This window comes from Poecile atricapillus, chromosome 2, assembly GCF_030490865.1.
Source record: "Poecile atricapillus isolate bPoeAtr1 chromosome 2, bPoeAtr1.hap1, whole genome shotgun sequence".
Classification (NCBI taxonomy): domain Eukaryota; kingdom Metazoa; phylum Chordata; class Aves; order Passeriformes; family Paridae; genus Poecile; species Poecile atricapillus.
Genome location: NC_081250.1, coordinates 55,479,878 through 55,505,352, shown reverse-complemented (window position 1 = coordinate 55,505,352; position 25,475 = coordinate 55,479,878). Strand labels below are relative to the sequence as shown.

General features: G+C 40.4%; 1 protein-coding gene across 1 annotated transcript in view; it reads right to left on the bottom strand.

Moving 5' to 3' along the window:
- Positions 1-25,475, bottom strand: part of ITPRID1 (ITPR interacting domain containing 1) — a 47,822-nt gene that overhangs the window by 15,047 nt on the left and 7,300 nt on the right. The window contains 7 exon segments of the mRNA XM_058831103.1: positions 3,279-3,423; positions 6,673-6,786; positions 14,534-14,722; positions 15,272-15,489; positions 15,734-15,976; positions 23,485-23,687; positions 24,260-24,333. Coding sequence (XP_058687086.1) covers positions 3,279-3,423; positions 6,673-6,786; positions 14,534-14,722; positions 15,272-15,489; positions 15,734-15,976; positions 23,485-23,687; positions 24,260-24,333 — 1,186 coding nt within the window.

The following is a 25,475-nucleotide window of genomic DNA, read 5'->3' as shown; positions in this document are numbered from 1 at the left end:
GAAGGGGGATTGGCACTAGATGGTCTTTAAAGCTTCTTGCAACCCAAGCCATTCTACAATTTGGTGCTTAAGAGATAGCAAAACTTCATTGAAATATGCATTCTGCATAAGCCACAAAACACCTCTTTTTTAAATTGTTGTTACCCAGAACCAGGGACTTTCTGAAGCTCACTCAACCTTGATACACCAGAAGCAATTATTTTGTACTACTTTCAAGATTTGGGGAAAATAAATATTGTTATTCATATGTGAATATGTGTTCCCATGTGTGTGAAAAACCTTAATCCTATGTAAATGTTCCATAAAATCTGATTGTTCCCAGCATACTGAATTGTCTTTCCTTTCTCTAAGACATAGCTGCCCCATCAGCATCTGTACAGATTACTGATCACTGACTATAAAGGTAAACATTTCAGCAAGTGCCATTGAAATTTCAAAGGAAATTAATTTTTAAAAATACACCTGTAAACTTCTGTAACATTGATTCACTTCACACATTGTAGAAATGGCAGCCAACAAGAAAAATGATCTAGTTTATACTTGTTTTCTAGCCAATGCAATACACATTTCCACAACTTGCTCACAGGGGAGCCCAGTCCAGACCTGCTTGTCTCTAGCGCAGCAGCACTGACCCCTTCCTGTACAGTGTCTCCACATTGTACAGCATTTCAAGAGAATAACCATCAGATGGCAGCAGCACACAAAACACTAACTATTTCCAAAGGCTGGCACTGTCGAGTTTTTAACCACGTCCTGCAAATTTCACTTCCCAATGATGTTTTGGCAGACAATAGGTAAATAAACCATCTTATTAGAGTAGTTATATTATTTGGAAGGAAATAATAAACTACAACTCTCACATAGTCTGCAATTTTCTTCTCCCCATCACTTTGGGTACCACTGACATATAAAGGACTTCAGGTATACTCTTCTTTTTGTGAAGGTCTCCAGACTCATTGCAAAAAAGAGGGGAAAGCCCTGCAGTTCCCATGACTGTAACCACCTCAGGTGGGACACAAGGGTGCACATATGCTGCACTCCAAAGATCTGAGAAAGGGCCAGAAGGTACATGTCATGTAACAGCTACTGATAGTTTGCATCATGTCCTTGCTCAGCCTACACTTCTTTACATGGTTATCATTGGGGTCTGCCTGTCACAGTCACCAATAGGAGGAGACATATACTTCCAGGGGCACTAGGAGTGCACACACTGTGCTTCATAGCCTCCTGTGCAGCCTCACATTCCTCACCCAGTGCCTGTCTGCCTGCAGAGCTCTGCGAACCCATGTTCCCCAAGAAGGACATTTGCCTAGATGATCACCAGATATTAGCCATAAGCACTTCAGAGAGCCAAGTCATGGAGCGTTAAAGAAAAAATTGCACTGGCTTGGCACATGACAGAACTATGTAGCAAATCTATGTCTATCATCAGAGAATTCAGCTTGAGTTTTCCTCCTGAACAAGTTTTGCACCAAATTTCAGGCAAGCTTTTGGCTTAAGATTCAGTGTATATTATGGTTATGTCTAGCATGCTCATGGCACAGCAGAGCCAGCAGCCAGAGAACAGCAGTGTGGAGTGATGCCCAGGCTGCAAAAACTGGATAAAAGCAAGTGTGAAAAGCAGCATAAGAGCTCCCCAATGCGGTGGCTAGTCTGCCACTGGCACCTGCATTGTATGCTAGCATATTCAAAGCTGGTGCATGTACTTACAGGTTAAAAACTAACTGTGCATTTCAGGCAGTGTCTTAAAAGCAGGTATAAATACACTTCTCCATAAAGTGCCTAGGATTGGTGGGTGGATTGGTTTGCGCTCTTTTACTCTTTTGCATTAAAGGTTTTCCTGAGCTAGTTTGTAGAAGGAAGCCTTAGAGAAGAACTGAACTTCTGAACAGCTGATAACAAACTGTAAAGATACTCAATAAAGAAAAAAAAAAAAAAAAAGTTTGTTTCCCTTCCTCCCTACCCAAATCATAGATTAATATGGGGAAGGGAAGCATGTTCTCTACTATGTACATCACCCAAAAGGATGTCATTTCCACCACTAGTGAACCATCCTGCTCCCTCTAGAGAGGGTAAGATTTTCTGTCTGTGAGCATTGGTGGAAGAGGTTCACCATCCAGAAGGTCAGTCCTTTGCTTCTTTTAAGTATATCCCCACTTCAAACTGGCCCACAGCTCTGGAAAATTTGTTTTTCCAGATTGGCTGGAGCTACAGAGAGAGGTCATGTCAGGTTTGGTAATACAGACTGACACTGTGAATCTCCCACACTGCAGCTGCAAACTGCTGGGTTCAGGAGCAAGGCATCTGCTTATTCAGCAAATCAGAAATTTCTGTGATCTCCTGCCTGAATACAAGAAAACATCACCCTAGAAATGGTAAAGGTATAAACGACTGTTGGAGGTTAGGATTTTTCCTCTTTTTTTTTCTTTTTTCTTCTCAGGGAATTTTCTCCCATTTGTTGCCTAGGAAATGATAACTATGACATTTAAGAGACAAAAGATGTGGATGGAAGGAGGAGGAGGGAGAAGGGTGAAGTGTGCTACCATCTCTTAGCTGGGCAGTTTTCTCTTGGGAAGTGTAGAGATAGCATAGGATTTTGGCTGCAGGGTGAGGGTCTGGGCTCGGCCCTCACTCACTCTCTTGCCTTCAGGCTCAGAGGGGAGATGGTCACTGATGGTGCCAGGCTGCTGCTGCAGGGATAATTTGCTGCTACCACGAAGTTCTGTCCTGCACAGCTTCTCCTTACCTTGGGTGAACCTTTGCTCATAAGAGCGGCTGTTGAGCTGGGACCTTTCCAACACCCAATCACACTGGAAAGGACCCTCACCATCTAGTTGGGTTCCACACAGAAAAACCTGGGGCCCTGATCCCCAATCCCCTCTGGAAGTTGCATCTCCCTAGCTGCTTGTGGGAGACCGGCTGCTACTGCCCAGCCTCTGTTTTCTGTTGCGGCACGGGCTTTTTGCTGAACTTTAACCCAGCACCCCTGTGTCAACCAGGACAGCCAGCGGCTCCTGGCACAGCTTCGGAGTTTTTGCTATACTTTGCTTGCCATCCTGGGTGTGCTTGTCTCCACTGTTCCAGCCTGGTGATCTAAGATTCTTGCTATGGTCCATTTCACAACCTGGATGGTCATGGAGACCTGCTGCTTCCTGAGAATTTGTAAAGGTAACCACTTTTCCATCTCTCCCGCCGGCAGCGCGGCCATTGCCCGTGTGGGGAGAGGCAGCCGGGCCCGCGCCACAGCGCCCCCTGCCGGCGCGGGGGAATCATCGCACCCGCCCTGCCTGGCCGGGAGCCACCAGCGCCCCCTGTCGGCTGTGCCCGGAACTGCACCGGAGGGGAAAGTGCCTGCGGCCCAGAGGAGGCGTCACTGGGCTTGTGGTGCTGCTTCTTCTGCTGCCCTTGTGGCTGTTTGTCTGCCTTGTTATACAGATATATTCTGGTAAAGAGCTGTTATTCCTTTTTCCATGTCTTTGCCTGAAAGGCCCTTAATTTCAAAGTTAGAATGATTTGGATGGTAGGGGATCATATTTTCCATTCCAGTGGAGGTTCCCTCCTTCCTTGGCAGGCACCTGTCTTTCATATAAAAAAATTAGTAATCTATGCTCTGAATTTGACAGGAAAGGAGAGAAAACTGTAGTCAGTTCTCTGTGATAAATCAAGTTTCTGCAGTCTGGGAAATTGGGAGTAGTGAGGAATCTAAATAGTGAGTCAAAACCTCAAACTGCGGTCATTTTGATAGTAGTATTTTATCTTCCCTCAGCAAATGAAACAGCTTCAAACTTTGCCAGATCCCCCTCCTACTTTGCCTTGAGAGTCAGTATCACTTCTGTCTTATTTTCACTGAGCTTCAGCCAACAGTCTTTAAATCAGATTTGGACCACTGGATTTGAGAATTGTGTGATGTTTTATCTGCTTCTGATGAAAATGAGAGGTAGAGCTGAATGTCATCATCCTATATTGCAGATCACTTTACATCACAACTGCTTCCAGTAGCACCTGCACAGAGATAATGAATAAAAATAAGTGATCACAGGGAACCTCATAGGTCTCTCTGCAACTGAAACCACCTCAAAAAAGGGAGGATCACTTCCAGCAACCTTTACTCATTTGACAAAAATGAGTGAAAGATCCTGTCATGGTTTAGGAATTATATTCCCCAATTTAATGTTCCCACTGAAACATCTCAGACCATGTGCTGGTCACTCATTTACTCCCAGACCTCTTGCATCTGGATGGAGAGGAGAATTGGAGGTACAGAAAAGTAAAGATCATGGGTTGAGATAAAGAACAGTTTACTAGAAACAGCAATGAAATACGAAAACCATCAAGTCATTACAGCAATATTAATAGTAGAGTGTCCTGGATTACTGTGTGGGGTGTAACCAAAGTATAAATTCTACCACCATCTACATTACCTTCTGATGAACTGTTAAGATAGGTGGGGCCATGTTTCTATATCTTTGAAGAATCTTATCTTTATGACTGAACTGTGCTAACTCCAGGGAAGTAGCAGCACCACCCACTTTGTGGGTAGGGGGTGTGGGGGTCATCTCTGCTAATGGACCATCAGGACTCCCCAGAATGACGCATGGAATTACACCATCCATTGAGAAATCCCCTGCCCTGTGGGAGGTACCAGACATTCCTGCCTGTATTTAATCTGGGACTTGGGACACCACGACCACCACTGGACACCCAGAGGACAAGAATTCCCCACCACCACCACTAGACCTCCAGAGAAGGACTAGGCCTTACCACAGGACCACCATTTTTTACAAGACCACATCCATCACTTCAACAGGACTGCAACCACCATTCAGTTGGACTGCTACCACCACTCTGACCAACAGAGTGACTGACTTTTTTGGTTTAAGCCAGTGTTTCTGTACTATTGCCTTCATTGTGACTTTCCTGGTAAATTTGAACTCCATCTTGAAATCTCTCACAAGGCATTTGTGTGGAGTTAATTCCTCCTTCTGGTTTACCTTCAAACCAGCATACAGAGCGTACAAAATGGGAAAAAGATTCACATGCAATTGCTCGCCATGCAGAACTGAGGATCTTGGTGCCATCCAACTGCTCACCTTGCACACCCTAACAACACTGGAAAAAACCTAGCCTTCTTTGTGCCCTCTGCATATGTCTTGAGGTGGTGTCCAAATAACCCAGGGTCCCAGCTGTGTCCGTCCTGGCTGTTACTTCTGGTCAGCAGTGCCCAAAGCAATTGAAGGGCTAGAACATGTACTGATTTTTGGGTGTTACTTTCTAGGGATGAAAAATCAATTACAACAGATCTATTTCAGTGATAATAACCATTAAACTCTGTTCAGGGGGACTAAGGTTGTCCAGCTTAGTAAGGTTGCCTCTCTCTTGCCAGTGATATTTTCCCAAGGAAAAATGTTAAGTTTTAACAAGTAGTTGATGACTATAACAAGTATGTAGAAGACCTATAGAAGAGAAATCATGTAGAGTTCTCCAGAGCTTAAAAATACATTCAGGATAACAAGGTCAGAGGTGTCACCAACAATGAAGTGAACCAATTCCCTCAAAGCAATGTGGTGCTATTAGAAAAAGTATGTATGTTCTAAAAACCTGCCTCAAAGCCTGAGCTGGATGTGGGGTTTGGATTTTGAATTTTGCAGCAAGGTTCAAAAGATCAGATCAGTCAACTGGAACAATTAATATAGAAACATGATGCCTTGAGAGGCTACCTGGAACAGAGGCTAGACAGAGTTAAAGGAATAAAATGTCTGTTATAAAGACCTTCAAATAATACACCTTGGGCAGTACAAGAGCCTGGCCAAGGCTACACTCAAAGTGGATGATGGATCACACGTTTTCACACTTTTATAAGTTTTGGTCCATTTCCATATTGGGGTTAATTGTCCAATTACAGTTTCAGGTTATGAAGTCCCATCTTCCCAGTTTGCTCTCCTCAATTTGCTATTGTTTATACTTTTGGGCCTGAAGCTGTAACAGTGTACTTGGTTCTCAGGCTGGAAAAGGATTGTTTTGTCAAACTAAACTGTGAAGAGAACTTGTTAACACTTTTTATGGAGTTCAGAGTTATATACTAATGCAGTACAGAATCTGGAAAATATGAAAGCTAAAACTTAAGGCATCAACATAGAGTTCTGGGACTGCACAGTCTCTGATAATCCCATGCTCTCTGGAGGCTATGGGAAGAAAAGGCAGAGAGAGAAATAATAGAAAATAAAGAAAATAATAGAAAAGGCCTTTCAAGGACTTTACAACTTCAAAAGACCAAGATTTCACTTCAGAAGTTTTCTTGTGTTAAAGGCTATCACTTGATCTAAACCAATCTCTCCTTTTTTAAGTATTTGGTTGTCCTGCTGAATACCTAAGATATGTAATGATTTTTTTTCCCCCTATGATTTAAACAACAGCAGGTTCTATAAGCTTCACAAGGCCATCTGCCTTAAGTATGCAGTGTGTGCATATCCTTTTCCACTAGAATGAATCAGCCTGCTGAAGTAGAACCTAAAGTATGACACACATATGCAACAAAATGACATAAATGTGCAATGACTTTTAGGAATGTTCTCACTAAAAATTGCACAAGCTTCTAAAGGCCTTGGGATGCTTCTAGACTCAAGGACTGCAGACAGGGAATCTTTGCACCACTGCTGAGTGGCATAACCTTACAGGAACCATTTCAGAAAGCCAGTAATCTTCCTTTCTTTGCTGCCCATCTAGTTTCTGTACTGGTGAAGGTGACATCACAGCATCCCGAGCTTCCATTTTATATCCATTGCTGGACTTAGGCATATACAAGTGTGTGAGATACATGAAGAACGACCATAATAAAGTGAAGCAGACAAGGTATTACTAAGAGCTGCAAAAGTAAATTGTTTTTCCAGCAGGACTTCTGTGGGGAAAACAGGCAAATTGAGATGTTTTTCCAGGGGAAAAAATACAGGAAAGTTTGAAGACTCATCCTTTCACAACTTTGCTCTTTTCTCTCTGCTTCTTTCTGGGACCACAGGACTTCCCGTTCAGACTTATTCAGTACATAACATGCATTAAAATGCAGCAACTTCCTCTTAATCCCATTTACAGATCCCTTATGTAAGAAACAGGGAAGAAGAAGAAGAAGGCCTTTACATGCTTCATGTGTATGAAGAGGGGAAAAATACAGGCTGTGGCATCCTAAAACAAGTGGAAGCAACACAAAGCAGCTAAAGAAGGTGTATGTCTCCTTTGTGCCAGGTCACCTGCAGGAGATGAAAGTGCTGCAAAGAGGGATTTATCTATTATGAATATATTATTCATCATGTTTTATGAAAGGAGAATTTATATTTGGAGACTGTTTTTATTAACCAATGACAAATTTTAATGTAAATGTCAGGTGGTATCAATACAAGAATAGTTGTAAAGGCTCCCAAATTTTGACTGCAGATTTAGCAAGTGTTCCCTTTGTCTGTCTCTTTGTCTTTTCCTTTTCTTTAATATATACTTAACACCAAAAGTCACTGTGTTATATACATGAAGAAAAACAGTGTTATGTTGGCACTACAGCAAATATGAAATATGAAACAGCTGTTCACCTCTTAATACTGAAACCAGTGAAAGGCACATGGAAAATCCTGTACTCTTTAAAGCATAGGCAATATACATACCTTTTTTTCTTGTACTTTTGAAGACATTGCTCCTTCAGCTACAGGGAGAATTCACAATGGATAACAGATAATAAATAGAATTTGCATTCTCGGTACTCAGTCAATTAAAGGAAATACCAATTGAATTCTGTGAGTATTGCAATGGTGCCAACCATCAGAGGAGCTGGTGAGTAGGAAGACTGAAGGCATGATAATTGAAAAAATTGCTACATGATAAGTCACAGGAGCTAACGTGTTAGCTCAGCATGTGGGGAAGCTGGGACATTCCCAGCTGCTGCAAAAAACATATGTATGTGATCCCCAGCACCACTAGTTGGGACAAGATATATCACAAGATACCATGTCACAGTGAGCCAGATGGAGGCGGTTACTTGCCTGATTGATTACCTCTTGGGCTACCAAGGGCTCTTCCAGCAAGCTAATGAGTTTCTCTTGGCACTGGAGTGCGTGGGAGCAATGTGTCCGCTTGGGTCAGCACTGTACAGGAATTGCTGCCTTTCCGGTGCATGGCCACCCAGCAGATCGAGAGGCAAGTAAGCAAGGAGTAAGAGGGAGTGAGTGACTACAACACGCACACAAATAACACTGACTTCCCATGCTTCCCTGATAGGAGCTGCTGTTAATGAATTTTCAGGCACACACTGAGTTAATGGGGTGAGCAACACTGAAACATCCTTTAGTTATACTCAGTGTTTTACAAAGGGTAATTGAAAAAAGGAAGGAGCAGCAGGGGTGGAAGGGGGAGAACAAGGAGAGAGAGGGTGTAGAGAGGGAGAACAGCTCTATTTTTCAGGTGCTGAATGCAAAATCTCTGCAACAGTTGAGTTTACATGCAAGCCCACACCTCATCAGGGCAAAGATACAGTGAGTGGAGTCAAGTATTTCTTCCCTGCACATAGCATCTAGCCCCATTCCCTGCCCAGCCAGCTTTCTTAACTGTGAGCTTTAGCGTATAAACAGCCAATAAGTAAGGACAATAACTGTAGCTCCTGCTGAGAGCTGACTCTGCCCATCATGCATTTGCTGGGTCCTAATACAGGACAGTGAATAAAGCTTCATTACAGAACAATGGAGTTAGCTGCCAGAGCCTACAGATTTGAATAAACAACAAATAAGCAACATCTGCTCCAGCATATGTGTATGCTAAAAAAAAAGTCACAAAATAAAAGAATTTGTAAATGCCAAAAGCAACACTAAACTGCCAGTGCTACTGTAGAGTGAATTTTTAATTGCACATGCATACTGGCAGGCTGTGGGTATTAGTCTCACATATGTGTGGTTGCTGCCAACCTGGGAGTATAGATGAATTTAATTAAATAAGGATTATCCCTTCTCCCCAGTACAATTACTTATTTATAACAATGATAAAATTGCCTAATAAAAAAAATTGTCATATTTTTAAAAACAGAGATAGTAAACACTCTGCTTTTCCTGTAAGTAATTCAGGGGTTTTTGAAGGTTTGAGTGTCTTTTAAAATTAAGTCTCGGTATTCTGCCAAGAAAGAGGAGGAAAAAGCCTTATCATAAAGTCTACTGCAGTTAAACAGCCAGACTCTACATTATGGAGAAATATAAAGAAGACACACTGCAGTCAGGGAATTGGCTTTCATGGGGAATGTAGAAAATTAAGCAATTGGACTGAAATTGAGGCCAGGCTACAAAGCCAAGGAATAATACCACTGGGACAAGTACTTCTAAGAGTCTTCTCTAATATGCTTCATCTAGGCAAAGCAGTCTGTTCCTGACTGTCTCTATTTCATCTCATGTTGGGCACTTCACACTTTCACTCAGGTAAGCTCTCATTTCAGCAGGGTCATGTCAGGCACCCACATCTTCATCATTACTCACACCCTTTCTGAGCGAGTCCACAGCCAAATCAGAGTGGACCCTTATGGTATCAGGCACTGCATGAGACTCGAAAAATAGGCAGCCTGTGCCCTAGGGGATTTGGAAGCCAAATATAAATTCAGGCATGTGCTTGCGGGAGCTGAGATTTTATTTGTGTAGGTTCCTTATGGGCTCTATTTCCCACTTGTTCCTATTTTGAGGACCCCTCTTATGGGTCTGAGACACATCCTGCTGAATTTAATAGGAACTTTCTTAAAAGCTAGGTATTTTTCACTAACAATATTTAATTCACAACTGAAAAATTTTTTGCTATTTCCATGATGCACAGCAAGTTGAAGTCACAGAAATACTTCTTTGAGTTTGAAGGGATATTGCCTTTTAATAGCAGTGAGAAAAAAGACCAAGAATATGAAAAAAAAAACTGTTTAAAAAGCTGGAAATCTCTAAATTTAGGCAAAACATCAAAGACTCTGAAACAATAGAGAAAAGAGAGAGAAAAATTATGGTGTTTAAAAAAATGTCTAAACAGTAATATGGTTCTATAAAGGCATAAATCTTACATAAGTTCAGTTTACTTGTATAATTTTGGTTGATCACTTAACTGGATGACAGTCTTACCTGAATTGAAAAGAAGTAATTGCAGTCTCTGTTTTCTGTCATGAAATTACCACTAAACATGTGTTTATTCATACGTCTTGAAAGAGTGTTCAGGATATACTGTTATTTTTTGCCCTTTATTCTGTGATTACTATACTTATACTACCTGTTAAATCCTTTAATTAAATAGCACAGACATTTTTTACAGATGGACAAAGAGTGCAAAAAAGCATTTGTGTGTGTATTGTTACATTTTTAATTTTTTTACCCATTGGGCTATGTCCACATTCTCATTCTTTAATTTATCAGTGAAGGTTTACCCAAATGGTATTTTTTGTTTCACCAGTCCAAGGGAATTGCTAATATTTCTGCAGATACTTCTATGGGCAAGACTACTGGTATAGGTTCACATCTTTGTTCATGAACATCAAGACATTCATCAGAAAACAAACCCAAAGTAACCTCATGTAACTCATGTGACAAATCTGAATAGCAACGACTTGACATTGAGTCCTGAAGGTTGATGAAACCACATGTTGCCAAACTGGACACATACAAAAAGACAAAAGATATGGCAAGAGCAACTGAAAGCAACAGGTTATAGGTATGCAATCCTGTATACAGATAAACATCACACCACCAATAACAATAATTTTCCCTCAGGAAAACAGCAAATATGTTTACAGATAATTTGAAAACAAAAATAAACACTTCAGGACTCAGTAATTAATTAATTATTCTATCACCTTTCCTGAGCTCTAGCATTAATCAAGAAAACCCCACACATTTTGATGAAAACATTGGCCTCGCTGAAGTCAGCAGGACTTCAACAGGCTCATGATTTCACTCCTGAAAACACAGCTGCCACTCTAGTCAGTGGCACCTGTGAATGCCCAGCACCTGTGGGTACCTGAAGATTTTTCTTAGATACTGTTGTGGGTTTGGTTTTCTTGTGAATTTTCTTCCATTTCTTACATGAAAAAGAGGCCTCTGCAAAGAAAGGGCAGTTGAAGCTGGAGCAGGGTGGTGGGGAATGAGTGATAGACAAAATACAAAAGAACAGTCCAATGACCTTTTGTTCTACTAAAATCTTCCAGGGAGGAAGGTCATGGGATGGGCACTGGCTTGGAGGGGAGAAGTGATGTGGTTTTGGCAGTTTCTTAGCTGGGAGTGTTCAGTCTTTGCCTGGCTTGGAGGGGAAACAGTTGTGGTCCTAATTATACCAAAGAGGAAATTGCTTGACAGGCAGAAAAAGGCTGTTACTGGGCTTTACTAGCTTTTTGTTGTTATTGCTTGCCTGGTTTTTATCTATCTATCTATCTATCTATCTATCTATCTATCTATCTATCTATCTATCTATCTATATCCGTAAACATGCATGTGTGTGCATACATGTATTCTAGTAAAAAATTAGTAAAGAAATCCTTTTCTCCCATCTTTGCCTCACAGGCCCATAATTTCAAAATTATAGTAATTTGGAGGGAGGGGATCATCTTTTATATTCCAGGATCATCTTTTCTATTCCCACCTTCCTTGGCAGACACCTGTCTTTTAAACTAGTACAGATATCTGTGTAGGAACTTGAGTTGCAGTTTTATTTGTGCACGCTTCACAAAAGTAAAATAATGTAGCCTACCTTTGTCCCTTGCTAGTTACTCTCTCTTTACATTAAATTTATATCGCATTTAAAAAAAAAAACAAACTAAAATCTACCATCCTTCTCTAAACACTAAATAGGAAGGGTCAACAGAAAGTAATGACTTTCCTGCTTTGGAGACTGAACAGCCGTTTCCCCAATACCACCATCCCTGACAGCAAATGCTGCTCAGGATCTGAACTCAGATTACCCCAAATGATAACAGTGTAACATCTGGTCCAACAGCATTGCCTTTGATCCTTTTATAGGCTCCTCAAATAATTTATAATAACTACTATGTCAGCTCATGGGGTAGAGGCAGTGCTGCCACCAGAGAATTTGGTTGAATGGTCCTGTTTAAGTTGAGTACAGAATAGCCGTAGAGCTACTAGGTTCAGTCTCTTATCTCATAAGGATCTGAGAGTTGGTGTATAAAGATAATCTGAGTCTGACAAATAATTCACTAAGCAGAAGCACAGCTTTAGTGTTGCTTGGAAGAGCAGAGAAGTCTGCTTAAAGCATTAGCCTGGGACTTTACACTCAAAGCTGTGCATGTGAGATATACCCTTTTCATGTGCACTCCTTGAGTCTCCTTGGCAAGCTAAGAATATTTTACAGCCCTATGGTTTTGCAAGTCGTATCATCTAGACTATCATGTCTAGAATGATGCATTCAAATGCCAGAGATGATGGGAGCAGAGAGGAAAAATGTATTGTTCGGCTAAATGTTAAAAGCAGCTACATGTTAAGAGTTCTAAAAATAAAAATAGCCAAATTATTTCTTAACGCTCAGCTGAAGAGGTGTCGGGAGCATTTCCACATAGACTTTTATCCTCAAAATCTGAATCTGAAAAGAGAGAAGGAAGAATTCTTAGTGAAGGGAATGATTTTTAATGTTGGGGAAGTTAGGAGCAAAAGAAAAAATTAAACAAAAAAAAAAAATTATGGATGTTTCAAGGTGAAAACATAACATCTTTCATATGGTTCTCTTTTTGCACTCTTCTCTTTCTCAGAACATTTCCAAGCCTTGGTCAAAGTAATCAGTTCATAAAGGTTATAATACACTAATTGTCGCTCTATTAGGAACGGCTGGGAAGAGACGACAGACTCTCATGGAGTCAGAACAGGAGAATTTCTCTAGTTTATTACTTCAGGCTTGTTTTATAGACTGGTTCGTGGAAAGTACAGAAAGGAAACTCCTACTGGTTAGCAAACCACTATATCACCATCATTGGTCAGTGGTGAACACCACCCTCTGACCTTCTCCTGCAAAGAAAACAAGAGACAGACAAACAGCACCTGGCATGGCTGTTTTCTGTCTCTGAGGATTGTTTTTAAATCCTCCCATGAATTTCTCAGGCTAGCTCTCAGGCCTGCAGTTTCACATGCACTTTGCTGCCTGCTTCAGAGCTAGCATCCATAACTAATAATCTTGTTTGAACAACCTCAGAGAAATGTCTCTAAGAAAAGGATATTACTTAGCAGAAGAAATCTGAGAATATATTTTTGCCAAAGAGTATATGTAAGGTCAGAATTTTTTTTACTCTAGACCCATTTGACTTTTTCATGTCAATGAGTATATCATGCCATGGTGCTGCATAAAGTACTTCAGAAAAAGAAATTTCAGAGAGGAGGGCATCAATTAGATACAAGTAACACATCAACATTGATGTTGGGTGTATTCTCCATGCAATCTGTAGCTTAAGGGATCTCTAATTCTCATTTTCAAAGGCTAGAATAAGAGAGAAGGATCACTCTGTATGTGCCTGGGTTCTGCTCCCAATGCATCTGCTAGTGGCCGTTGCCAGACTAAAAATTTAGGTGGCCTCATGGTTTCAAACAGTGTATGGTCTTAATTTAATGATGAGGTAGAGAATACTCAGAAGTTAAACAATATACACCCTATCTAACTTGAGAATACAGCATTTACCAAATTGTCTTAGACATCAAACTGGAGAGTTTGTGATCACCACTGTTTACTGCTCTGCCAATGCCCTCACTTTTGTGTGAACTTCTAGTATGGCGCTGCAAGTTCAGCATGCTAAATGCTTTAGAGAAACACAGAGGTTGCTCCAGGACTATAAATTTGCAGTGCTGCAGATCTGTAAAAGACACTCTTATTTCCCACCGAGGTTGATAATTAGATCTGTCCTCCAACTCTTGAATCAGCTCTACTGAGAGAAAATCTGCACCAACCTAATCACAGAAAAATACACTTTCAAAAGGGCTTGAAAAGATAAATATATTTTCCTTGAGAAGAATGCTACTTCCTCAGCCTAAACTTTCCCGATGCTTTATTTGGGTTATAGTATAGTTTACAGAGTGATCGATTATTTCAATCAGTGCTATAAAGTAAGGCTTATTTTGCCATGCAACCTTCTGAAAAAGCACACTAGGAAACGACTTTGGGGAAAAAAAGAAAGATAAGAAAAAAGGATCAGCCCTGGTTAATGACTGGATCTATAAAAATATTCTTTGCCATATGTATAAGTGTCCCTGCAACTTCTTTCTATAAAAAATCCCAACACCTAGCACTGCATAAAAACATATTGGCATCTTACACTATCATACTGGTTGAATGAATCCTATCTCAGTAACTTCAGTGGTAACTTCTTTGACAATATCCTAACACAGAGACACTTTAAAATTATCAAACTCGCAATGAGTAGTGTGAATTCTACTAATTTTCCCCATAATGCTGCTGCATGGTATTTGTTGAAAATATTTACTCTAGCTTCCATCCTGAAAAAGGGAATCCAAACTTACACTGTAAATGGAATGAAGATAAAGTACAAAATCCACGTTACCTCTTAGATTTCAAATTAATCTGGCAGCTTGCAGGTTAAGTCAGCCACTTTTTTGAGCATGTGGGCCACAAGAAATGGGGACTCTTTTCTTGGCCTGTTTATATCAGGCACCTTGCATGCAGGGGAACAGTGGGACTGTTCTGAAGCTAGGTGCAATGAAGCCCACTCTTTGATGGGCCCTAGGATATGCTAAGGCACATTTGTTTCCAGAAATGTGTTGATTTGTCAGACAGCCCAATTTAATACATGGGAAATGTATGCCTGGACTGTTCCCCCCCTCAGCAAAATCTGTACAAGCACAAGGTTGCTTTTTCCTGGAGAATATGGGCAAATTGGCTTGTGAGCTCTGTTTCAGTAGCTGATGCAGGTTTGGTTTTTCTGGTGAATTTTCTCCCATTTGTTGTTACCTGAAAAGGAGGACATTGCAAGGAAGGGGCAGTTGATGCCCAGGAGGGAATGAATGGTGAACAATTAAGATACAGAAAAATTGCCTCAGTGCCTTGGCATACTGTTGGATTCTGGGGGAGGGGGGGAAGTGGTGTGGTTTTGGCAGTTTCTTAGCTGGGGTGGGCCATCAGTCTTTCACCCATTGGGAGCAGAGACAGTTGTGTGGTTTTTCCTTTGATTTGGACCTCTCCTGCACAGGGATTTTTAACACTGCCATGGAGCTCTGTCCACTGCCGGCTTGTATGCCTGCTGCTGGCAAGAGAAAAAGAGAGTCCCAGATGCTCCACTGACATGGACTTTGCCAGCTGCCAGCTCCAAGAGACACCAGGACAGTCTGTGTGGGGGCCTGGGGGAATCAACTCCTCTTCCTTCTCCCTCATCTGATCTGTCTTCACCACCAGGGAGGTCCTGTGCTTGCATGAGAGCGCCCCCTGAGGCTGTGAGGGTGGTACTACAGCCTCGCTGCCTCAGCGTGAGCCAGCAGTGCCCCCTGTGGGTTGTTGTTGCAACTGCGCCAAAGCGGAAATGGCTTAACGGGCAGGAAAAGGCTGTTGCTGGGTTTTCTTTGGCTTGTTGCTGTTGCAATTGTTGTTTGTTTTGTCTTGTTACATATATAGTCTAAGAAAGAATTGTTACTCTTTTTCCCATATTTTTTGCCTGGAAGCCCCATAATTTCGAAATGATAATAATGGGGGGGGGGGGGGGGGGGGCAGGGGGGGTTGTGTCATCTTTCCATTCCAGGAAGGTTCCCACCTTTCTTAGCAGACATCTGTCTTTTAAACCAGGACAGTAGCATTGGCTGCTGAGAAGCCCTTTACAGGAGTTGACATTCTTTTCCACTTCAGCTGATTGCAGGTCTGAGTTTTGCAGTGTCCAGTAGACTAGTGTCACCCCTGCTAATGTCCTGTGCTTTGATCTGTTGGGTATTGACACAGGTCAGCAAAGATGAGAGGGCACTGATAACATGGTCAAATACTTCTAGCTGTCAAAAAAAATCTTCATAAGGTGGCCAAAATGGAAGGCAACATGGTTATTAAAACTCATAGTTTTGAATAATCAGGTACAATGATTATTCAAGCTTGTCATTACCAAGACACATACTAATTACTTCATTCAAAAATGGCTATATTTTTCCATTTGCTTGCAAAGGATCAGTTCAGATTACATAGAGACATCAGTATATAGTTCTTTATATTAGAAAATCATGCAATGTTTAATTCAGTGGGTCAAGTGTAGCTAAATACTGCTCTCTGTGAAAAAAGATTATAGAACCCACCCTGAAATTCTCTAGCTAGTTTGGCCAGACTTGGATGCCATATTTCAGGACATAGTAAAAATCATGTGAAGAAAGTTATTTAAGTCTGACCTCAAAAATTTACAGCTGCCAGCTGTCCAGGATAGCTGTAAAATGTATATACTCATTAACTGATGAAAATTCACAATAAAAGCTATGTTCTCGTTTTCATAGGAGTACAAAGCAAAACAATTATTCCCCAGAAACTCATAGATGATGTTGCATAGAAGTTCCCAATTTTTTTTCATTGTGCTAACCTCCTGTTATTTCCAGGGCATTTTTTCCATGATATAATACATATAGTTGGGCCAATAATGTTTTATCTAAGGTATCTTGGAGAGCTCCATCACTACAGTACTAGGAAGCTATTTATACAGTACAACACAACACATTTGCTTGCATGTTGTGTCAGTACCTATCCCCTGAGGCAACAAATATGTCACCAGAGCTTCTACTTCCTTGAAAGATTCATTGAGGACAGTAGATGGCAAAATGCTAACTTTCTTGGCTGTTGTTTCACTCAGAGAGCAGCCACGTTTTCTCTATGCAGTTGGCATGCAGGCTGTTGGTAAAGCTGCTTCACTGACAATTAGTCAATGAGGGGATATTTAACATGGATATGGGTTGGTCCACCGAGGACAAACACCGTGACATGTGATTCCTGATAGTTTCTGTATTTCAAGAATACTTCTTTCTGTATTTTCCCCTGCCTACATTTTAACACTGGAAGAAAACTTGGTCACTTTTTAAAAAAAGGTTTCACTTGATGCTGTTTAGCAGAGTTATCTGATCGATCTGATCTGATCAACACTACATGTTCCACAGTATTGTATACTTTCCATTTGTGTTAGGGTCTCAGAGAAAATAATTTTTGATTTGTACATCCATTGTATTACTGCATGCTCTCCATATAAACCATATTTTATTCTCAATATTTCATCTGTATCCCACTACATCACAGCATAAACATGCCAAGTGCTAATCTCCTTTGACTGACTGTGGCACAGCAGTCCAGTCATTCTTTGATTTGAACCAGAGCAATTTGAATTTTTTTTACCCGCTGCTTAGATTTCGTAAATTAATTCAAAGATCTTGAGACACCTAAAGAGCAAAATTAACAAGATAAATTATAAATAAATGACATAAAAATAAACACCTCACTCATGTGCAGCGTAATAAATACTCAGGTCATGAAGAAATTATGTCAGAATAGCCTTGTTTCATGGACTATTTCTCTCCTTTAATTTCTAGGTATGTTCCAAGTATTGTGTCTCAAATGAGCAAGAGGCTAAAAAGGTCTCTTTAATCCCTGCAAAACAGTCTAAATTTGTAATGCAGATAACATATTAAATGACATAAATATGGATTCATTTTCACTAGAATCTTCAGCCAAAAAAGCAAGTGATCATGCTGTAAATAGGATCAATCAATCTAGAATAGCATCTGTATATTTTATAGAGTTTCTAATGATTTTATGAGCAACCATTTTATAATTTAGGAGGAGAAACTTACAGTTTTGTTCCTCCTTCCCTAAACCTGGGATTACATAGTCTGATGTAATTATCTGTGTGAAAGATTTGGAAAGTCTTCAGTAGGCCCAAAATTTCCAGAGCCAAGAAAAAATTTTCAAACTTTTTTTCAAAGTTTTTTTCAAAGTTTTTTTTTTTCATAGCAAATGGCAGAATTAAAAAAAAAATAATAAAAAAAAAATCTATCTTTTCAATGGGAAAATCAAGACATCTGAAGTTGTTCAGGGTTTTCTCAGGGGAACTAAAAATGACATTTCAGCATTGTCTACTTTGACATATATTAAAATATATTGGTTTTTCTAGATTGTTTCAACTCAAGTTTTGGCAATACTGCCTTTGCTTGAATCAAAGCTGTGCTTCAGAGGCTGCATTTATCAATTTACATTTCCTTCCTCTTTTAGGAGTGGATGACACATATTTCCTCTGTTCTAACTAACCTGTGGTAGTCACAGGATAGCAATGTGTCATGGGGAAAGATACCCAATATACTCAGCTCACAGAGAGTAGTGAGACTTGAACTGTTCCAGTGAGGGGCATGCAGCAGCCAAGACACACAGAAATGAGAATGAAAAATATACAGAAAGAAGACACAAAACCCGAAGTAAATTTAGATACGGCATTACAGAAAGGTGGTACTGAAATATGGTGGCTTGGGTTTTTTTATTATTAAGCATCAGATTGAAACATTTCAATGTTTCTGCACTAAGATGTTCAGAAACTTGAAGTTTTCAAAGAACTTGGGGATCAATATATCCAGAAATATAATCACTTTTCACTTAAAATTTTTGACAGTTAAGTAACTATTTCTTCAGTTAGGAAGTTGATATTCTCATATTTAATGAGGTCAGTAAAATTTTCATCAAATGATAGGGATAGTAATTCCTTTGGATCTGGCTGAGAAATTAAAAGGGTGACTGATGTTTCTGAAAGTACACTTTTTTTTTTTTTTTTTAACTGAATCTCTTAAAAACTCTGACAATGCTGAGGAAACAGCACTGAGTGAGGGTAAAATTAGTAACTCTATAGCAATCCATGTTATTTAAAAAATCCAACCAGCAGTGAAGGAGGCCTAGAAAATTATATTCCTGGAAGAGCCTGACAAAAACAAAGAAGGACTGCAATAGGAAATGAATGAAATATGAAAATGGAGAGGTATCACTTTACTATGGAAGTCCTTAGTCTCTCACCTCCCTCTCCCTTTTTCCTCCAGGAAAGGTTTCTTGTCTTCCATGTTTTATCTATAATCTTTCTCCTTATCTCTTCCCTTTTCAGAGTAACACATATCATACTAAATCAACTTTCTTTGCTGACTCAGAGAATATGAAGAAGTAAACTGACTTGTAAATGTAAAATGAGAAAACCTTTCAAGTATTCACTATTATATTATGCATATATATGCATATATATTATATTATGCAATTTCTTCCATTTCTTCTTAGAAGCAAATGAGAGACATTCAGAATGCTTTAACATTGAAATGGCCCAGTGATAGTAAAGCAAACAGGGTAACAATAACTGAATTCATCCAACACCACCATCCCTGGAATCAGCGTTTCAATAGTCTTAGATCTCCAGAAGTGGCACATGGTCTACCTTATTCTGGTATTTATTCTGGCATTCTCCAACATTAAGGACTCTGGAATTCCCTAAATTTTTCATAGAAAGGTAAATGCTGTAGAACATCTCTAGACCTGAACCTTTGTGACGGGTTGATGCTGGCCAAATGCCAGTGTACTCACAAAAATAATTTGTTCATTTTCCTCTGCTATAATTAAGCAGAGGGGTAAAGAAAATTCATAAGGTGAGATAAGTATTAGGAGAAAAACAGTTTAAGGGCAAAACAGGCTTAAAACTTTAAAACGTATAAAGAAAAACTTGTTATCAGAATTAAAAGAGGATAATGAGAACAAAAAATAAATCATTAGAATGCTTTCCCCACCCCCCACCCCAGCCTTCTTTCCTCCACAGTACAGGGAGACAAAACATGGTATTTTTAGCCAGTTTGTCACTTCTAAAATCTTTCTTCAGTTCACTTAGGGAGAGGAATCGCTTTTGCTATGCCATGGTGCCCTTCCTATGGGAAACAGTTCCCTGTGAACTTTTCCATCCTGGTTTTAATTGTCACAGCTAACAGTCCACCTGGAAACTGCATGCAATATGGAGTCCCTCCCACGGCTTACAGTCTTCCCACAATTGCTTTTCATGAGCCATCTAGCTTATGGGGTGCAGTTTTTAAGGATGAGCTGATCTAGAGTATAAAAGCAAGGGGCCTCTTTGTTTCTCAAAGCAGGGATTATCTCTCTCTCTCTCTGTGCAAGCCTCTCACCAGATCACAGCTTTTCAGCATCCACACACTCCAGCACGAGTGCCTTTTCTCATGGGCTGCAGGTGAATGATGCATCCCCCCGTGCACTTCATGAATTACAGGGGAACAGTGTGTTGTATTATAGCCCTCACCATGGCTTGCAGAAAAATCTCAGCTCTGACTCTCAAAGTTCCTCCTCCTCTCCCCATTGCACCAGCCTTAGTGTTACCATATTGTTCTCCTCACGTGTCCTCACCTTTGCATTTTTCCTGACTCAGGAGAGAACTGGTGTTCATAGGTTCATTTGTTCCCAAGTTCTACCAATTGGAGTTCTATCAGTTCTATCAGTTTTTACGGAGCTCTGCAGAGCTGAAAGGTTAACCTTGTCCAGGCTCTGCGATCGGGGAATGGCTTGCTGTGCTTCTCTCTCTGTTGGTCACTTGGTCTCTGCCAGCACTGCACAAACCGCGCCAGCTGCCGGCTCCACTCTGTGCCTTTTCTTCATGCGGGATGCTGAAAAAAGAAAAGCTGCTGCTGCTGCTTTTACCTCTCAGTCCGCAGCAGGGCTGGTTAAAAGTGGCTAAGCAAGTAAAGTCCATTGTGAACCATGCTGACACAACCACGGCCACGCGGTGCTGCCTCGGCTGCATGGCTGCTTGCGGTGCTGGGATGGCCCCTGGCAGCATGGAGCTGCACCGGGATGAGGTCCAGTAGCCCCTCCAGAAAGGGGGCCCAGCTGGCCCCCCACCTCCTTTTAGAGATCAGGAAGCAAGAGAGCTTACCATGGTTTTTCATTCTTAAATATGTTATAATAGAGGCGTTATCAGCTTCTAATTGGCTTCTAATTCTCAGAGCTAGCCAGTGATTGGTTTTGCCAGGCACAGAGAAAGCTGCTAGCAGCTCCTCACAGAGAATCACTTCCATGGCTGACTTTTTCCATCTTCACCACAAATCAATTAATGCAAAAGCAGCACAACCTTCTACTTAATTTTCAGAAAACATTATTTTTCTGGAGACATTCAAAATTCTTCTCATTGTCATTACAGGGACTGTAGAAGACTGTACAAAATATTTGTAGTTGTACAATTCTGTACACTGAGAATGACTACAGGACAAATCGTTAAATTACGCCTTGGTTACTGACTGTCTACCACACTATGCAAACTCCTTCCCTCAAAGTCTTTTTCTCTGCTCTCATTCCCTTCTACTTCTCTAAGTCTCCATCCACCATAAGAGGATCATAGAATGCCTTGGGTTGGAAGAAACCTTAAGGACTATCTAATTCCAACTCTCCTGCCCTGGGCAGGGACATCTTTCAGTGCAGCACAGCAGGTTGCTCAGCACTCCATCTGATCTGGCCTGGAAGACTTCCAGGGATGGGGCATCCACAATTTTACAAGGCAACTTGTTTGAGTGCCTCACCAATGCCACAGTAAAGGGTTTCTTCCTAATATCTAATCTAAAGCTATTCTCTTTTCGTTTGCAGACATTCTCCCTTATCCTATCACTAAATGCTCTTATAAAAAAGAGCCTTCTTGTCACTGTCTTCAGGTACTGAAGGGAAGGCAGCAATTAGGTAATTTTGAAGCCTTCTCTTCTTCAGCCTGAACAATCCCAACTCTCTTAGCTTTTATCACAGCATTTTCTCTTATCTTCCTAAAAGCTCCATCCCTCTAATCATCTTGGTAGCTCTCCTTTGGACACACTCTAACAGGTCCTTTCTGGCTTGGGGATCCCAGAGCTGGATGCAGCACTCCAGACGGGATCTCACTAAAGCAAAGCAGAGGGGCAGAATCGCTTCCCACACCCTGCTGGCCATGCTTGATTTGATGCAGCCAAAGACACATTTGGCTCTGTGGGATGCAAGCACACATTCTTGGGTCCTGTCCAGCCTCTCATCCATCAACACCCCCAATTCTTCCTTGGCAGGGCTGCTCTCAATCTGTTCATCCGCCAGCCTGACCCAGAGGCAGCATCTTGCACTTGGTTTTATTCAACACTATAAGATTCCCATAGGACCACTTTTCGAGTTTGTCCAGGTTCCCCTGGATGACATCCTGTTCTTCAACTGCACCACCCAGCTTGGTGTCATCTGCAAATTTACTGAAGGTGCACTGGATCCCAGAATCCATTTGGACTCTGAGCCATTGACTACTACCCTCTGGATGCATCTATCCAACAAATTTCTCATCCATTTAAGAGTCTTATCAAATACATCTCCATCCCGATAGCTCAGATCCCTCTCTTCCTCTCTCTAAGGAGAGAAATAAAGTGAGAGCTGAGAAACCTCTTTGATATGTCAATTTGCTGTAAATATTGAAATGTGTGCATAGGCCTTGCTATAAAAGGAGAGGGGCTGGGGGGGAGCAGGGAGGAACACATTTTTCACAATACTTTGACATTTCACTTTCAGTTCTCAATCCATCCTTCTTGCTTGGTGCATTTGTATACAACAATACATGAGCTGTGTGAGAGATCCTGCTTCACTGAGCATCTTCAGTAAACAGAAGATTTCAAGAGCCATCTGGCTATCCTGTGCCTCAACTTGTGGGAATATGATGTCAAAAAGGGACTTTTCAGATGGATGATATACCAGAGGATTAACAATACTATTTTAATGCAGATATATCTTAAGGATGAAGATCTTGTATTCATTTCTCAATAGCAAAATACACAAAACAAGAACTAAAAGCATCTAAATTAATAAAAATCAAGACTGTGTGCTTTAAATGGTGCAATTTTGAAGAAGGAATTTGTTGTATTTAAAATATGATCATAATCTACCCCTAGCACATATTTGAGCCACAAAACTGTTAGGTTCTAGTTAGGGTCTAATGCACAAGCTCTGGCACCTCTAGTCATGGAAAGTTAGTATCTTGTTATCTGCCCTATGAGAGGAATCTGCCAAGGGTAAAAGGGAACATAGGTCCACGTCTGGCCTGGCTGAGTTCCGTATCTTCTCTACTGACTTACATCACCAGTGATGGTCGGTACATATTATATACATAATATACTGCTGGTGAAGTGGCTGAGTCAATGGACACGTTTAATTCTGCAGCCTCTGCAACACCAAGGCCTATCTCTGGTTGTGGCAATAGGGGTAAGTCTTACAGAGGACATGCAGTTTTGTTTTAAAATGCCACAAGCCGGTAACTTCAGCACGTAAATCAGAGTCCATAGCTGAGTAGAGCTAAACAGTAGTTCAGCCCTATCAGGAAGTATCATTGCCACGAAGGGCTGCATGAGGTTCCTCAATGTCTCCTAATAGATCTCTTTTTCATTAATATTCTTTCATAAGCCTCTTCTTCTCTACTCTCTCAGTTCCCACACTATTTATGGCTAAAACTTCTCCTTTTGCCAAAATAATTCTCCTTACCACATAAGTTTGGCTTCTCAGTGTCCATTTGCTTCTTCTGAGTTTCCAAAAAGGCTTGGACATCAAATCCTTTTGCTACAGAAACACCACTGAGGAACCGAGGAGGGATTTTTGTGCGCACATCAGGTTCTTCTCTACCAAACCCCAGATTAAGCAGAATCTCCACTGGATCCTTTTCCCAGAGCATTAGCCATTCAGTGATGCTGTGGTGGAAACATCAAAATTATTTACATCACTATCTTGGTGCCATTTTTATCTTGCAGATTATCTAGCTATCATATGGTCTTGTTTTCAATAATTATCTTCCCTTCTTTTCCCCTCTTGTGGGGAATACTGCTGAAGTGGAAGTAGTCACTTTGCATTTTGTGTCATGTTGCTAAAAGATTAATATATGTTTCTCTCCCCATAATAATCTAGATAGCTTGGCAAGTAGAGCATTAATAAAAGGTGTAGGTTCACAGTTCTGCAGGCTGTCTTTGCTCTAGACACACACAGACAAGGCATGCTGCAGCTGCCATGAGGTCTCACAGCTTTTTACTTTCCAGAGGATCCAAAGCCCACTGTAGCTTCAGGTAGGTTTTGATTTTTTAAAAATTCACTTGAGATCAGATAACTATTACTGAGAAGATTATTTTTATCTTGTTCAAATAAACCAGTACATGCTTTTTACAGATGAGGACCTTGATTGCTTATTTAAAATTGTACTCACATTTGTTGATCTCTTGACAGACTAATAACTTGTATTCCTTGCTGGTAGTTTGTAGATATAACTAACCTTTGGGATGGGCCAGTGAGCGTGAGCATGTGGGAAAAGCTGAGATTCTTGCAGCTTGACATAACTGGAAAACTCTACCAGGGACCTGGTTGGTAAAAAAGCAACCATGAAATGTGTTTACTTACGTACTTCTCTGGGATGTCATTATTATTTTTTCCTAGAGTAAACATTTGCATTTTGCCTTGGTTTATTATGATACATAATAGCAATGTCTTAGAAGAGGAGTTGATATGAGTGAGGCAATACACTTATTTTCAAGAACAGTATGTTACAGTAGGTGTGAGAATGTAGGTGTAAGGTACCAGTTAATTATAAAGGTGGCAGAGTGGCTCACTTTTGACAGATGGTGAATCTTTGGGGAACCTTTATGGAGTATGGTTTCTCTAGCCACCTACTTCAAAAGATATAATTGCTCATAACAAAATTTTGGAGAGACAAGGCACAATGAGTTGCAGAAGTACGAGTGGCAGCTGAGAATGATTCTGTTCTTCACTTTATTGTGTCTATATTTGCTAATCTGTAGAGAAATAACTGCTTTTCAGAGCCCTCACACCGTAAAGGAATATCCCACACCATGGTAGTCTTTGTCAACAGGTTTTAACATTCCCAAAATAAACTATCAAGATCAATAGCAAATGTTTATATAGAGTGGAAGCATTGCATTGTTAATTTTTTGACTATTGCAAGTTATCCATCAGCTCACATATTACACAGGCCTAGAGGGATATGCAGATTTTTTAACTAACACTGTTGATATAAGTTTGGGAGAAGGAAACTGCAAAGAAGAACTAAAAATAATTTATTTTTCTTACATTTTCTCCTCAAAACAGAAATCTGTCAAACTAAAGAAAAGACCAAAATACTGATTAAATGAAATAAGGAAAAAATTCAGTGTGAGTGACAAAGTTGCCAAACAATATCACTGTGGGAAGCACAAAGTATAGTTTAGTCATAGAATAATGCAATACATGTCAATAAGAAAGGGAAAATAAGTACCTTTACATTTTATGAATCAGTAGCAGTACACTGTAAGCCCCTGTATTTAAAAGTAGGCACTATGAATTGGGTTCTGCCGTGTGCTGCAGAACCATTGAAGATATATATATATATATAGAGTAAATTTTATTAAAATCAATTTCAATCCCTGTTTTTTTAATAAAAAAGCCACAATTGTAATATATTACTTCATATTCTCATTCCAATATATAACTTTATA